Raw genomic sequence first — 17,430 nt, forward strand, 5'->3', positions numbered from 1 at the left:
GACTCACCTCACCCTGGCTGGCCTTCTTGTTCTGGGGCTTGTGGCAAGTCCATACATCATGGCAGGGAATTTGTGGAAACTAAATCTGCTTATCTTATAACTGGGAAGCACAACAGAAGAGACTGGGTTTCTGCGATCCTCTCCAAAGCCTGTCTCCAGGGACCTGAATGCTTCCCACTGGACCTCGTCTCCAGTGTTCTGCTTCTCGGCTGGCTGTCAAGCTTTCCCTTTGTGGGTCTTTGGGGGCCATTCCAGATCTAAATTGTAGTCACCACGTCGTTGAAATCAGTTAATGTATGGCATGTCTAGACTGGTTTCTTTCACTTTGCAACACACATTTAAACTTCTTCCATGTCTTCTTGGTGTTGAGTTTCTGTCCCTCTGTGTACATGTTCCATACTGTGTTAGCCACTCTCCTGCTGAAGGACACCTTCAGACTGCTTTCAGATTTTGACAACTATTAATTCTAAAACTGCTATCAACAGTTGTATGAAAATTCATGTGGATATATTTCAAACTGCATAGGTAAATACCAACTACAAAAATAACTAGTGTAATTAGTGTCTTTTTCTTCTGTTGCTTTGATAAAATACTCTGCCAAAAGCAACAACAGAGAAGGAGCTAATTTTAGCTCTTCCAGGTCACAATTTACCATGATGGAGAGACACCGGGTGTTTGTATATTGGTATATTGTATATTGTATATTGTATATTCTTGGCCCCAGGGAGTGGCACTATTAAGAGGTGTGGCCTTGTTGGAGTAGAAATGGCCCTGCTGGAGTGGTGTCACTGTGGGTATGGGCTTTAAGAGCCTCATCCTAGCTGCCTGGAAGCCAGTATTCTGCCAGCAGCCTTCAGATGAAGATGTAGAATTCTCAGCCCCTCCTGCACCAAGCCTGCCTGGATGCTGCTGTGCTCCCACCTTGATGATAATGGACTGAACCTCTGAACCTGTAAGCCAGCCCCAGTTAAATGCTGTCCTTATAAGAGTTGCCTTGGTCATGGTGTCTCTTCATAGTAGTAAAACTCCAACTAAGACACCAGGGCATCAAAACTAATTATTCACAGTCTGTCTTAAGTCAGAAGAGAATGTAGGCATGCTACAGCTCAGCTTGCTATCTCTACCCTTATATAACTCAGGATTCCCAGCCTAGGAAATGGTACCGCTTACAATGTACAAGTCTTCCAACCTCAATACAATTAAGTTACTCTCCCATAGAGATTCTCAAAGGCCCAACTCCTAGGGAATTCTAGATTTTGATTGTTAAGACTAACCTTCACAGCTTGTTGCTCCCACAGTGCGCCTCTGGGCCCCTGAGTCCCCATGGGACTCCACTATGGCTGCGGGCACTGGATTAGAGAGGGCCAGGCACACTTATGTCTGTGCTTCCCCTCCTCCCCGGTGCCGAGGTGGGAGGGGGGATTGGGTTGGTGCCTGGGGCTGGTTGCTGTCATGGGAGAAGGTCACGGCCCCCTGGAGGCACCTCACGCATTTGCCTGGCACGTGTCGTGCCCTGCGTTCCTCAAGAGACAGCTGGCGCAGGTCTGGCCCAGAATGACAGCTCCCAAGATTGACCAGGCAGTTGGACCAACAACCGTTAAGACTGTCAGAGAAACCCAGCTCTGGGTCCATCGTTATAAGCTGTGAGCAGACAATTTGGTCTCACCATACAGTCCTACCTATCCAGGAACTCACTATGTATAGACCAGGCTGTCCTAGTGCTTGGATTAAAAGTGTGCACCACCATGTCCAGCCCTCACAGGTTTTAAAAGCTGGTGGAAGATGTTTTGAAGTGCAAGCGAAACAGTGAAGACCTCATCCCTGAAGCCTTGCGGAACATCAGCCTGCACCTGAGACTTTCAACCGTGCAGGTGTTCTGCAATCTCTGGGAGGCAGAGGGCATCAAGGAAGCCTGGAAGAATTAAGAGCTATACCCGGCAGCTGGCTAGGAAACAGGCTGACTGATAAGCCCTGCCTCTCAGCACCCAGCCTGCCTGCTCGGATGTTCCTCATGAACGCTGCTCCAGTGGTGGAGTTCCAATCCAGATAGGAGGCCTTTGGTCAGCCCAGGAGAGTCTGCTTTCCAGACTGCTTCTCAGAGTCAGGACACCTCCAGGGCTTCAGTGAGTACAAGGGTACAGCATGCTGCAGAGAGACAAGGCTGCCCTGGGGGTGACCTATGAGCGTGTCACACAGAGAGGCCGACGTGCAGAGAGGTCCCGGGACACCAGGCTGGCCCCCAAGCCTGCTGTGTGCAAAGAGCAGCCAGAGTTCCCTACCTGTGGTCTTGTTGCAAACCGCGGCACCCTGGAGAAAGATGAAGCTGGGAGACATGGTCCCTTAGAGCTGACTTCTGACAGTGATGACTCGGTGGACCGGGACATTGAGGAGGCTATCCAAGAGTACCTGAAGGCAAAGGGTGGGGCTTCTGAACCTGTGTCCCAGGGGGTCCCTTGTGTCCCAGAGCCTGCCCACAGCAGTGCCCTGCCCATCCCGTGTCCCTCACAGCTCACTCCTGGCTCAGGCAGTGTTCCTGTGGGAGCCAGTGAAGACCAGGGCTCCACCTCCCCAGCTAGCGTGAGCAGCGAGGACTCCTTTGAACAGAGCATCCGAGCTGAAATAGAACAGTTTCTTCGTGAGAAAAGACAGCGTGAACACCCGAAGTGCAGTGGGTCTGTGGATAAAAAATCAGACCCAAATGAGAGCCCCGCCAGACTTAGAGGAAACCGAGAAGCCTCAGCCAGGGCAGCTCTGATAGGAACCGGTAAGGAGTTCATCTTCCGAAAACCTCCCGGGCTAACAAAGGTGAGCACACAGTCGAGAAACTCACAGCCTAAGCTCACCACGGAGCCTGAGACCCCAGCGAGCACAAAGCTGGCCGCCCACAGACCAGAGGCTGTCCAGAGCAGGGGTGGGACGAAGAGAGGCGTGCCTGCCCGGCGCAGCAAGCACATCAGGAGCTCAGCCCCGGTGCACCAGGCATCGGACTCCAGCAGTGACGACGGCATTGAGGAAGCCATCCATCTGTACCAGCTAGAGAAAGCCAGGAAGAAGGCCAGTGGGGACCAACCTCTGAGAGCCCAGCCCAAAGAGGAAAGCCCTGGTAGTACCCAGCCAAGTGCCTTACCTGAAGCCCACAGGAGACCCCCTAGCAAGAAAAAGCTAGCAGTTCCAAAGGTTATGGACACCACCCAGGGGGGCCTCAACCCTGATCCCCTCTCTAAGCTCCTAACAGATTCAAGAGCCTCCATACCTCCTGGACATACAGCTGCCAAGAGTGAAGCTATGCGCCAGGCCTCACACCTAGCACACACATCCATCGAACTGATGTGTTCAGAAGCAATCCTGGACATCTCCAAGACCATCCTGTCAGCCCCCATGGAAGGCAGTGACAGGCCACCATCCAGGAACCTACTCTTCTGTCCCCAACCCACGCTTCTCCGCTCTGAAAGTGACAGCAGCAATGCTGACAGTGATGACAGCATTGAGCAGGAGATCCAGAGGTTTTTGGCCCTCAAGGCACAAGTAGGGAGTCCTCAGCCTGCTCAGGGTCCACTGTCCTCACTTGGCCCCATTGACTATCCTGGTGTCCCCAAGGCCCCTCTTGCTAAAACACCAGATCTCCTTCTGGGCTGCAAACAGAAATGGAGAGGTGGGGACAGCACTACAGTGACCAAGAAAATAAAGGAGGGTAGAGAAAGTGCCCAGGACGGTGGCCACATCTGGGGGAAGGTTCAGCCTGGCCATGATGGGTGGGAACCTGTCAGGCAGGGCAAAATCACAGAGACCCAAGGAGGAGAGGCTGGAGTCAAGGACCGGCCTGTTCCTTCCAGGACAGCTGGGCTCAGTGATATACACCTATCACAAGGCCACGGGCCCCTCAGGAAGGTCAGTGAGGAAGAGAGCTCCGAGGATAAGAACAGTTCTCAGGACAGTGACACGGACTCGGACATGGCCATCAAGGACTTGTTAAGATCTAAGCGGAAGTTTAAGAAGAGGTGCCGAGACTCACGGGCTTCGTGTAAGGTCAGTTTTGGCAGCACAGAGACCCGGTGTGGGGACTGGGAGGACCACAGACAGCAGGCCCTACGAAGCTGTCTGCCCAAGTGCAGAGGGGACAACAAAGACAGCCCAGGGGCCGAGGGTGCAAGCCCCACCTTTCTCCCCAGGAGGGAAAGTCCAGAAGGGGGTCCTCCCTCTAAGGACGCAGAAGGCAGTGGCCACCCTCCTTCAGCCTCCAGCCCCACATCCGAGGACAGCGCAGTGGACAGTGATGACAGCATTGAGCTGGAGATCAGGAAGTTTTTGGCAGAAAAGGCCAAGGAGTCTGTACGCAACACAGAACCACAAGGGGGCCCTGCCAAGCCGGAGATGCCCTGTAGGAAAGAGCCAACTCTGGGGTTGCAGCGTGGAGTGGGCACACGGAGCCAAAAAGCCAGCGGCACCCCTCAGTTGTCCGAAGGAAGAAGAGGCCCAGAGAGAACTAAGACACCGGCAACCAGCCAGACTGGGAGGGGCACCCTCCGTGCTGAGCAGGCCACTGCCCTGGGCCAATGCAAGAACACCAGCGGGAACGACTCTGCCAAAGCCTCTCCACTAAGCAGGAAAAGTGCTAACGTTCACAAAGACCATGGCCTATAGGGAGCCCAGACTGCAATAGCAGAAAGTGTGTTGGGTCAGGTGCCCAGCTGTGCCAAAACGGGTGCCGAGGTTGGAAGTGCGTGCGGGTTTGGGGGAGGGCGCTTTCACCTGAACTGGCCGAGCCCAAAGGCTCAGGCGACCCTGAGACAGCAGGACAGGAGGAATTCTGGCTCTGAGGACAAAGTTCTAGACCTGAGATGTCAGCACAGTGTTGGCAGGGAACAGCAGGACCACGAGACCTTGGGTAGTGATGCCAGTGAATTCAGTGACACTTCCGTGGAGGATGGGGGCAGTGCCACGGTGAGCAGTAAAGGCCTCAGGTTGTAATAGGCATGTCATGGCTCTTGCCATAGCCATGGGAATCAGTGTCCATGTCCTGTCTGCATGCATGTGTGCATGCATACCTCTGTGTGTGTGTGTGTAAGAAGGGAATCCTAAAGCAAGATTGGGTCCCTTCCATGCAGTCCCTCTGTATAAATATGGACACTAACCTCAAATGACATTTTTATTTAATGAATGTGTCCTGGTACATCATTTTCTGTAGGTTTTTTTGTCAATTATTTTAAAAGTGTTGTAAGAAATACTTTTTGAAAATGTCGTTCAGTCTTGCAGCTACAATTCTGTGCTCTCAGTGCATGTATGGTAGATGAGTAAATACTTGGTTCTAACCATCCCTGTGAGAGTCAGAGACAGGGGCTGGCACTGTTAACGATTTCTAGTGCAAATTCAGGCCTGGAGATAGGCCTATCCACCTTGGAAGTGCTAATGTGGTTGAGGTGTGTTGGGATACCACTGGGACAAGGGGTCCCTGGCCAGACGCTGTCTCTGAATGCTGTAGTCATGGCCTGTAATTAGAAAACACTCCAAAGCACAGCAATTAGCAAATGGCTAACCAACCACCCCTGTCTGGTGTGGGAATCTGGCTACTGGCTCTGTAGCTCAGCTGAGCCCAGGTCATCTAGGATCCAGTTGCTGGGGGATGCTAACGTCCATATAAACCCCTTCATATGAGAGCTACAGGCTGGCTTTTAATCATGGCTCTAAAAAGTGATTCCACATATTCATTTTGACTGTCCTATTCTTGATGTATGTATGTATGGGTGAGTAGTGAGGCCGTGAGATAGATGGCTTGCTCCCCAAACACCTTAGCCACCTGTGATGGTGAGTCCCAGCCCTGGAAACAGTAAGGACAAACCCTCCCCGCTCCTGCTGTATGTGACTCAAAGCCCAGTTGTATGTGACCACTGATAATACCAGCAGTCTGCATGGCTTTCTGCAACCCTGCTCCTACCCAGGAAAGAAGGGCTTGGCCAGTGCTGAGGCCAGGCTGCAGGCATCGGGGGTCCCGGGAGTCAGGCAGAGTGATACCACCTTGGCGCTGAGGTGCCTGTGGCAAATGGAGGCTGAGGATGTGCTGGAGCCCAGATGTGAGGATTACATCTGTGTTGTGATTATTTACCTGTCTTACCCTGAGTTCTGTAACTCAGTATACCAGATTGCTATGTGTCTACTTTGTGGCTGAATTCTGTTGGAATTGTAACAAGGAAGTAAGTTTTCTACTTTACACATCTGGGTCTGAATTGTAAATCACTTCTATGCCCAAATGCAGACACATATTTCCACCATCCTCCGTGTCTGCCATGTTGGAGCTTTGATGTGGTACAGCATCTGTGGGCCCATTGTGGTCCTATATGATCTGGATCTGTGCATGATAAAGCTGTGTGCATATTTGATCATGTGTTTCTGAGAGAAACAACTTTGTGTCATCCATGTTCCTACCTTAAATTTTTAGAGTGCTTTTAACCCTCGGGGGAAAAAAAAAACCATCTTATTCTTGTATATAGGACCCACCCAGTTTTGGTTTTTGTGCTTCTAATAAATAAATCAAGTACTATCCAAAATAAAAAGACTGGCCTTCATAAATTATTATGGTAATATTATGTTTAGCTTTAAGATGAGTATGGTAAAACACATCTGTAATCCTAGCAGTTCAGGAGGCTGAAGCTGGAGGCCTACAAAGTAAAAACCAGTGTGTGTGTGTGTGTGTGTGTGTGTGTGTGTGTGTGTGTGTGTGTGTGTTCTATGCCTTATGTTCTTTACTGACTTTCACAAATAGAAGTCTTTATTTTAATGAAGACCTCTTTTTCAATTATTTCACAATTTGAGTTTTTGTTATCATAACTTAAAAACTTATTGTACCTAAATTTAGATTTTTCTCAAATGTTATCTGTAGCTATTCTTTTGCAGGTTCTTCTTTCTTCCACCCTTCTCCACCCCTCTTCTTTCACCCTTTCAACCCCTAATACTAGCTAGGTGAGAAAAAAGGGCAGAGGGGAAGTGGGGTGATGTCACCATTAGACTACTTCCTGCTGATTGGGAAAGTTTGATCTTCACCATTAGGATATCTAGTTTCTTGTTGTTGTTTCATCTTTGTTCACAACTACTTAAACTGCAGCCAACAGCTCACCAAAATATATATACCTTCAAAAGAGTCCCCAGAATCCCCAGCATCACACAATTGCAGAAACTATCTGCAGCTGGCAAAATCACGCCCCCGCTAGAGCACCAGGCCAATCATAGTCAGCTGCAGGAGACAGTGTGAATCAGCCCCATGCCCCACACCTGGGACTGAAACAAGCATGTTCTTCTATTTCTGTGTTTTTCAAAAAACAAAACAAAACAAAATTCTCGCTAGAGTTATCTTTTAAGACTTTGATGGTTTTGCACTTAATGTTGAGGTCTGTGATCCACTTTGAATTAAATACTGTAGAAGGTGTACAGAGTCGGTGTTTTATTTTCTACATGCGGATGTCCTAGCACTACCTGATGAAAAAAACACCATTTTTTTGGGCAAGACCTTTGAACCCAACTCCCCACTCCTCAGACCTTCGTATGAAAGCTTCAATATTAAAGATCTTGATGGCCTGTGGAAAATAGTCGACCTAATTTTGTCATTTTGATATCTAATTAGAACTTCTTTGAAGTTTTATTTCTCCGTAATGGAGCCCCTCTCTCTCTCTCTCTCTGTAAAACATGAGTTGGCGATATTTAGATTATTATTAATCACTCTGAGGATGTAACCTAGGATGGTAAGATCAGGGCTTTACTATAACCAGTGTGGTGTATCATTCAAACTGAGACAGAGCTGAACAGACCGGGCTCACTTTAGGCAAAGCGGGACCGTCACCCCTAACGATAACCAGCTACAAATACACTGTGGGAACACTCGTCCAGAATTCTGGTCTTGAAGAAAAGGAAAATTTAACAGAATCAGATTGTAAGGAAGCATGGAAATACAGGGAAAGTCAGGGAGGGGAGACAGGATCAGCGTCTGTGAGAGGACGGATGGAGCTGTGGCTTAAATGCTCTCTTCTATGGAACTAAAACTAGATTGAGTGTCTCAGGCTGCCGTGTTCCTTTGTCTTCCCTTTCTTTCTCTCTGTGCTCTCCAGGTATGACCTTAAGGACACCACCAAAATCACACTGGTTGATATAGAGCTCATAGCTGCCATGGGGCCTCCAGGCGGCGGAAGGAATGCCGTCACCCCGCGTTTCATCCGACATTTCAACATCTGCACCATCAATTCCTTCAGCGACGAAACTATGGTCCGAATTTTCTCATCAATCATGATGTTCTACCTTAGGACTCACGATTTTTCTCCAGAGTACTTTGTACTCGGACACCAAATAGTCAGTGCGACTATGGAGGTGAGTAAGTAACACACACACACACACACACACACACACACACACACACACACACACACACACACGCTGTTCCCTTAGCCATCTGTGGTTTCCACTCAGAGAGCCTGGCAGCAAGAGCATGGATTTGGAAGCAGAGAGTCTAACTGGCGTTGAGCCCTGGCTGCTGTCCCTAGGTGGATCTCCTTTTGGAGGCCCAATTTTTTAATCACTGAAAGGACATATAATTCATGGGTAAGGAATTTGCCCATAGCCAGTGCCTGCCACATCGTAAGCATTTCCTTGGTGGTTAGGTTACACTGTGGTATTTGTTATTGCATTTTCTCTTTTCTATCTATCTTCCTTCTTGCTCTTCATAATTTTAAAGAGAGAGGGGAAGAGAGAGAGAGAGAGAGAGAGAGAGAGAGAGAGAGAGAGAGAGAGAGAGAGCTTAAGCTTTTATACACATTACTTTTCCTCAGACCAACACATTGCCATGAAATATAAGAGCATCAAGGATGGGAGTAAAGACCCTCACCCCCATGGTAGAGACCTCCTGATGTGCTCAGGTGCCCTCACTCAGAAGCTAGAACAGCCTCATATCCAGTGTCAAAAGGGAAAATGCACCCAAAGGAAATTTAGTGGCAACCTCACCAAACTTGGGAAGCTTGATAGCGAGGGGGTCTGGCTACAAGGAATATCTTTCAAGGACACGCCCACATGGGCCTCCAACTGGGCCACATCTTCTCATTTCTCTAACTTCCTGATGATGCCACTGTGCTGTGCGTCCATCATCAGATCAGAGCTCCCAGTATCTAAGCCTTCTTCTGCCATCCAAGCCTTTAAACATGACAGCCATGGGTGGGGACATTTCAGACTCAAACCATGACTGGGTAGAAGAATTATTCTACCACAAGAAAGTGCTTTTATTTGTAAAATGTAATATTTCCGATATTGCTTGGAGTGAGTTGTTGGACCTTGGCCAGGTAGAAAAGATACTTTTTTTTCTCTCTTGTTGGAGCAGTGGAGAGACCTACCATAAGTAGATGTTGGGACAGGTGATAAATTATAAAACTCATCCAAATGAAAAATAATGTCATTCTTTTTGTCAGGAATATTTTGAAATTAATTAACCTTCTTTAAAAAGAGTATTAACTTTCTTACTTTGCAGCACTCAGGAAAAAATATACTTTGTTTCTATATTATGCCAGTTAAGATAGGAGGAAGACGAGGAACCAGCCTGGCTAATGTTATTTGTAATTTAAAAGACATTATTTGGAGTGCTGTGGAATGAGCTACCTGGTTTTAATTTCTAGTGAATTTTAAGCTGCTTGCTAGCTTTCAGGTCATCTGTAGTGGAACAATTATAACAAATGGGGAGTAAAGTAAGATTGAACAGAATCCAAGTTAAGGGGCTATTAAGTTCACCCAACATCGCAGTACCTGGTTTACTGCTATAGAGCAAAATGAACATGTACGCCATGCTATGCTCAGTAGATACGTGGTCCCAAAGTGATAGAATCTAGTAGGATGGGTGAAATATTGTTTATACCACTTCGTCAGGGCTCTAATCATAAGCATTTTATTTTTGAGCTGCGCTTTTCTTCCTTCACAGATATATAAACAATCTATGGGAAATCTTTTGCCCACTCCTGCAAAATCTCACTATACTTTTAACCTGCGTGATTTCTCACGTGTCATCCGGGGCTGCTTACTCATTGATAAAGAGGCCATGAGACCAAACACACTATGATCCGCCTGTTTGTGCATGAGGTTCTCCGCGTGTTTTATGATCGTCTTATTAATGATGAAGATCGGAATTGGCTCTTCCTATTAATTAAGAATGTTATAAAAGACCACTTTAAGGAGACACTTGAAAATGTCTTTAGTCATCTGAGGAGAGGGAACTCCCCCGTAAGTATGCTTAAAAATTAAAAACATGTCAGGATAGAATAGAATTTCAGTCGCAGTTGTTGTAATTAATGAGCTTAACTTACAAAAACGCACGTGGCTTTTATTGAACATATTCTCTTACTTTTCTTATGAGCACCTGCTTATTTTGAGATTAGTCTGTAGAAGGAGAAAAAAAGTGATACAGAGGACGAAACCCTCTGTGGTAGGTAGTGATGAGATGGTGCAGAGCACATAGCATGGTTCCATTTCTCAGAGACTCTTCTTTTACAAAGAAAGTCAGAAAGATGAGTTTCCAGTCAACAGAAAAGGCGTCTGAGGACGCTCAGCAGTTAAAAGCAATGGCTGCTCTTGCAGAGGACCTGCGTTAAGAGTCCTACCACTCTCCTAGCTGCTCACAACCACCTGTAAGTCCAGCTCCAGGGGATCTGACGCCATCTTGTGGCCTCTTCGGGCATAGCACACACATGATAACACTTGTATACATACCAGCAAAGCACTCATAAAATAAAGATAAATCTTTTGATTTCCAGACTATAGCAAAAGCAATAAAACCTTCCTTTTTATTATACAAACCTATCATTTTATTTTCTATCTCAATGTTTAAAAGATTAGATAATAGTCAACTATGACATAAAATAAGTTTTTGTATATTTTTTCTTTAAATTTATTTTTTAATTAATTTCTATTCAACAGATAAATGAAGAAGACTTACGAAACCTCATGTTTGGGGATTATATGAATCCTGATCTAGAAGGAGATGATCGGGTTTATATTGAAATTCTGAATATTCACCAGTTTAATGAAGTTGTTGACCAGTGTTTAGATGAGTATAATCAAACTCACAAAAGAAGAATGAATCTTGTTGTGTTTAGGTACCTCTCTTTTACATTTATGTATGTGCTCAAAACTTTTATTTATAAATTTTCAAGAAATATTTAAGACAAAACATACATATTACCATATAAAATAGCAGTAATTTATTAGGTTCTTATTTCGGTCTGCCCTCTCCTTAGTTTGTAATACTAAAAAGAAACTCCCATGCTTTTAGACAGAGCATGGAGGTCAGAGGGCATCCTTGAGGTGCCTGTCCACATCTTTCCACTTGTTTACAACAGGACCTCACTGCCACTGGGTAAGCCAGGCAAGGTGGCCCCATGAGCCTCTGGAGAGTCTCAGGTCTGTGGCTCCCCTCCCCCACACAGGCATTCTGGGATCACAGACATTTGCATTGTTACCTCTAGAAGTGAATATGAGCTCTGGAGAGTCAGATTTAAGTTGTTCGGTTTGCTGCACGGTCTACTCCCTCAGGAAGTTTTGTGTATCTATATACTGAACATGATGTTGTAAAATATGTATAATAAAGTGACAGGTCAATCTTCATGTGTTCGGCTATGGATAATAACCCTTACTCTTGGCAGGTATGTTCTGGAACATTTGTCAAGAATATGCCGCATCCTAAAGCAGTCTGGTGGCAATGCTTTGCTCATTGGGCTTGGAGGAAGCGGCCGGCAGTCTCTGACTAGTCTGGCTACATCTATGGCAAAAATGCAGATTTTCCAACCAGAAATTTCTAAGAGTTACGGCATGAATGAGTGGAGAGAGGATATTAAGGTAAAATTATGAAGATACCTCAGTGAAAAATGAAAATAGTGGATCCCTTGACTAGTAAAGGGGAGCTGCCCTGTGTAGCTATGTCTACTGAGTACTTGTGCTAATACTGTCTACTGAGTACTTGTGCTAATACTGACTACTGAGTACTTGTGCTAATACTGTCTAGTGAGTACTTGTGCCAATACTGTCTAGTGAGTACTTGTGCCAATACTGACTACTGAGTACTTGTGCCAATACTGACTACTGAGTACTTGTGCCAATACTGTCTAGTGAGTACTTGTGCCAATACTGTCTAGTGAGTACTTGTGCTAATACTGTCTAGTGAGTACTTGTGCTAATACTGTCTACTGAGTACTTGTGCTAATACTGTCTAGTGAGTGAGTACTTGTGCTAATACTGTCTAGTGAGTACTTGTGCTAATACTGTCTAGTGAGTACTTGTGCTAATACTGTCTAGTGAGTACTTGTGCTAATACTGTCTAGTGAGTACTTGTGCTAATACTGTCTACTGAGTACTTGTGCTAATACTGTCTAGTGAGTACTTGTGCTAATACTGTCTAGTGAGTACTTGTGCTAATACTGTCTACTGAGTACTTGTGCTAATACTGTCTAGTGAGTACTTGTGCTAATACTGACTACTGGTACTTGTTGCTAATAACTTGTGCTAATACTGTCTACTGAGTACTTGTGCTAATACTGTCTAGTGAGTACTTGTGCTAATACTGTCTACTGAGTACTTGTGCTAATACTGTCTACTGAGTACTTGTGCTAATACTGTCTACTGAGTACTTGTGCTAATACTGTCTACTGAGTACTTGTGCTAATACTGTCTAGTGAGTACTTGTGCTAATACTGTCTACTGAGTACTTGTGCTAATACTGTCTACTGAGTACTTGTGCTAATACTGTCTACTGAGTACTTGTGCTACTGTCTAGTGAGTACTTGTGCTAATACTGTCTACTGTGCTAATACTGTCTACTGAGTACTTGTGCTAATACTGTCTAGTGAGTACTTGTGCTAATACTGTCTACTGAGTACTTGTGCTAATACTGTCTAGTGAGTACTTGTGCTAATACTGTCTACTGAGTACTTGTGCTAATACTGTCTAGTGAGTACTTGTGCTAATACTGTCTAGTGAGTACTTGTGCTAATACTGTCTAGTGAGTACTTATCACAGTGGCCACTCACTCTGTCTTTATCCTCGTCTGAGAAGATATATTTCACCTGGCTATATGCTTTCCATAAGGTCTTGTACAGACAACCACAGCTGCTTTGAGTTCATGAGAGCAACAGCCCTATCTTATCCAAAAACAACAGTATCTCACCAGCCATTGCCAACTTCCGGCTCTTGCAGTCTTTCTGATCCCTCCTCTGTGCTGTGATGGTACCTGAGCCTAGGGAGAGGGGGGGAGAAGGTTTTCTGTCTGCAGCTGAGCATTACACAGTCATTGACTCTCTGCAGCTTTTCTAGTTGTGAGTCTGTGTTAATGAGCATCCACAACAGTAAGAAAATCCTCTAATGAGGGAAGAGAGTCGGACTAATCTGTGTGGGTAAAGGGTAAGTGTTTATTAGGAAGTTTAATGCCATCTTAGGTAGGGTTTCTATTGCTATGACGGGACACCATGGCCAAAAGCAAGCTGTAGAGGAAAGAGTTTATCTGGCTTACACTTCTACAGCATAGTCCATCATCAAAGGTCAGGACAGGAACTCGAACAGACAGGAACCTAGAGACAGGAGTTGATGAAGAGGCCATGAAGGGCTGCTGCTTATGGGCTTGCTTCTCATGGTTTGCTCAGTCTGCAAACCAGGACCACCAGCCCGTGGTACTGCCGCCTACAATAGACTAAGCCCTTCCACATCAACCACCAATTAAGAAATGCTCTACAGGTTTGCCACAGCGTGATCTTGTGGAGACATTTTCTTCATTGGGGTCCTCTCCTCTCAGATGACTTTGCTTGTGTCAAGTTGGCATAAAACTATCCAGCACGAACACTATATCCACTCAGCAAAAACAATACCTTTAGGTTGTTTTCCCTCAGGAGAAGTCACCTTCCCTAGCAAGGATTCTTGGCCAAGTTTACCGTGCCATGTATGAGATCCCTCAGGTAGATCAGGCCTTGAAACCAATCATAAAACGATTGGTTGTCCCCCTGCCCGCACCCCATAATATTCATGCCATTGCAGCACTGGGCATTACTGTGAAGGCTATCTAGCAGGGGGAGGGGCGTCCAGTCATTACAAGGGCTGCCGTCAGGGCTGGCAAGTGTTAAAGAGCAGTGGCAGCAGCCTGTGCTGCTGTGTTTTCCCCTTCACGCGTGTAGGAAATCGCTGTGAAGCCCATGCCTGACAACTCCAACGGAGGTAACTCATCCCAGACACTGGGCTTTTTGTTTAATAACCTGAGGCTTCTGGGAAGAACAGTGTGGTGTCACTTAACTTTAACCCTGTATCTAACAATCTCCTCAAAAGTTGTTGAAATTTTAAGAGTCATTTTTAACAGACAGCAAATCAGCTCTATCATACTACTAAGCCCATATTTTTATTTCAGGAATTTTGCTTGCAATTGGCCAAAAACAAACAAACAAACAAACAAACAAAAATAGCTCAAACTAACTTAAGAAATAAAGGAAGGTTTTGGTTTACAGGATTTAAACCAAAGCCATTCATTCATACAGTCATTTAACAGGATTCAATTTAAGAGCAGTTTCTCTACATTCCCTGGCAGTGTTCTGCATTTGTCTTCCTTCTCCAGCTGGTTCATTCCATGAGGCAACACAGTAGTACTTAGTACTACTCACTGGCCTTTGTAAGCACCCTTCTCTGTACAACAAGGACTGTATTTTAAGTCCATCTCAGTCCTCAAACTAACAATTTGAGTCCTTCTTGATCCCATGCCTTCTGAACTTGAGGGCACAGGGTAGTATGGATTGCCCACCAGTGGGAGACATGGAGGTCTTAATTGACAGCCCCAGCAGAATCAAAGCACCCTTCCATCAAAGGGTGAAAAGAAGGGGGAAGCAAACCCAGCCCGCGCCCGCCGCGTTCTTCTCATAACTACATTTTCTCTTTAAGTCCTTGTTGAGAAATGTTGGTGTGAAAGGCCAGAAGACCGTCTTCCTGATCACAGACACTCAGATCAAGGAGGAAGCCTTCCTGGAGGACATCGACAGTGTGCTCAACACTGGCGAAGTTCCTAACATTTTTGCAGCAGACGAGAAGCAAGAAGTGATGGAGGTGAGCGCCCTTGGGGGGTGGGAGGGCCGGGGGGTGGGGTCCCACTCTCCGCACAGGGGTTTCTTCATCATGAAAACCTTGTTCTGCTCTTCAGGATAAATATAACTCACACAACTACGCAACTAAACGTACCTCACGCGGTCTACAGGATGTTAATTTAATACATCATTTTGGTAAATTTTAAATTCTAGCACACCTGTGAGAAATTGTTTTATAGTTATTACCTCCATAAAATAGCAATGGTTTTATGTAGCCAGGCTTTGGCTACTTTGTAGATTCTTCTACCTTCCACCCCCTGACACTAGATAGGGAAGGAAAAAGGGTACCATGGAAAGGGGGTGATGTTATTTGTTAGACAACTTCCTACTGGTTAGGAGTGCCGAGTTCCTTGGGGCAAATTTGATCTTCACTGTTAGGATATCTAATTTCTTATTATTTCTTCTTTGCACATGAGTTCTTAACAAACCATGTCCAACAGCAACCACTACCACCACCACCACCACCACCACCACCACCACCAGCCATCCAACCACCCACCCTGTTTCTCCGGGCCCTAACATTTATGTACCCACTGAAAAGTCCCTAGAATTCCCAGTATCACACAATTGCAGAAACTATCTGGCAAAATCACGCTCCTGCTAGAGCACCGGGCCAATCACAGTCAGCTGCTGTGGATAATCTGAAGCAGCTCCATGTCCTACACCTGGCACTAAAACCAAAACACATTCTTATATTTCTATATTTTTCAAAGAAACCAAAACTTTAAAATTGTTAGTACAGTTTTATGTGTTTGGTGATATCTTGCCAAAAGGAACTTTCTCTGATCAAGGTCGAAAGCAGCCATGACTTAGGAAATGAACATACATATTTGGAAGGTAGTTTGACAACAGTTCCACTTAACAAAACAGCCGGCTTCCCCCCAGGGTGTACGGTTTCATGAGCCATGGCTTCTGACCGGGTTTAAGTACCAGGAGTGAATCCCTCCTGAGCAGCAGGCCTCAGATCCAATCAGAGAGTGACTGGTTACCCCCATATCAGCCATGCTGCTCTTAGACCAGCAGGCAGACCTGGCCTTCATATTTTTAAACTTAACACAAGGGACTTGGATTCTATGTATTCTTTCATTACTTGGTTGGGTTTTTTCATTCATTTTATTTTGACGATCTTACCATAGCACATCTTGATAGTTGTGTTTTTGTTATTTCAGTATGCGTACAAAAGAACAGACTTTTCTTATGACATTGTACTTTGCTCATCTCCTTCCTTTTGCACCTTCTCTTCCCTGCCAGAATCTCTCCTTTCTACTTTAAGTTCTACATTTGAGAGAAATTTTTCAGTATTTGACCTCGTTTCCTTTCCCTCTTACTGTCTTCTCATTCTCCTCAGCCTTTCTGTAGTCTCCTTTCTCCACATTTCTATTGTATATCATATATATCATATCTATTTATTATATATGTATAATATATACACGTATGTAAAATCTTGGTTTTGCTTATGAGAGAAAGCATGCATTCAATATTTGTCTTTCTGAGTTTGCTTTTAATTTCTGGTTTAAAAAGTTGTGTGAAACCCAGAATAAAGGTTATAAGGATGTTTTATGAGTTTAGTTAGTCCCTTACTGTTGGATATTGCAGTAGCTTCTATTTTTTCCTCTTGAATGTTGCATTTAGGCCTGGATATAATCTTGATGAATTTTTCTGATTAACTTTGTCTGGTAAATTCTTGACAGATATTTGATTTTAAACTGTAAAATTATAGTGCAGGCAGAGATTTTTGTAAGCATAAATTGTATCGAAACCATCCCTTTGTTATAAAAAAATAAATTTTTATCGGATATTTTTTATTTATATTTCAAATGTTATCCCTTTCCCAGTTTCCTGTCCATAAAACCTCTGTCCCATCCTCCTCCCCTTCTTCTATTAAGGCGTTTCCCCCATAACCACCTACCCCTTCCCACCTCTGTACTCTGGCATTCCCCTACACTAGGGGGAAGATTTCCAACCTTGGCAGGACCAAGGGCTTCTCCTCCCATTGGTGCCCAACAAGGCCACCCTCTGCTACATATGCAGCTGGAGCCATGGGTCAGTTGATGTATAGTCTTTGGGTGGCGGTTTAGTCCCTGGGAACTCTGGTTGATTGGTATTGTTGTTCTTATGGGGTCGCAAACCCCTTCAGCTCCTTCAGTCCTTTCTCTGACTCCTCCAATGGGGACCCCATTCTCAGTTCAATGGTTGACTGTGTTGTAATACCCCCGAGGTGGTCTTAGCTCAGGTCACAACCCACAGAACACAGCTTGACGAAGAGATCAACGCAATGGCGAGAGGTTTATTGATCCAGGTACGTGGG

The 17,430-nt window shown here is 45.4% G+C and overlaps 2 protein-coding genes across 2 annotated transcripts in view; both read left to right on the forward strand.

Moving 5' to 3' along the window:
- Dnah12 (dynein axonemal heavy chain 12) overlaps positions 1-17,430 on the forward strand; it is a 151,962-nt gene that overhangs the window by 80,652 nt on the left and 53,880 nt on the right. Inside the window, 6 exon segments of the mRNA XM_032919024.1 lie at positions 8,094-8,349; positions 9,941-10,058; positions 10,061-10,239; positions 10,933-11,111; positions 11,658-11,850; positions 14,923-15,084. Coding sequence (XP_032774915.1) covers positions 8,094-8,349; positions 9,941-10,058; positions 10,061-10,239; positions 10,933-11,111; positions 11,658-11,850; positions 14,923-15,084 — 1,087 coding nt within the window.
- On the forward strand, positions 1,988-4,968 carry LOC116914510 (protein phosphatase 1 regulatory subunit 26-like). The gene is given in 3 exon segments (XM_032918834.1): positions 1,988-2,100; positions 2,102-2,140; positions 2,142-4,968. Coding segments are annotated over 3 exon segments (2,964 nt in total). The 5' UTR covers positions 1,988-2,002.

The sequence above is a fragment of the Rattus rattus genome, chromosome 13 (assembly GCF_011064425.1).
Source record: "Rattus rattus isolate New Zealand chromosome 13, Rrattus_CSIRO_v1, whole genome shotgun sequence".
Classification (NCBI taxonomy): Eukaryota; Metazoa; Chordata; class Mammalia; order Rodentia; family Muridae; genus Rattus; species Rattus rattus.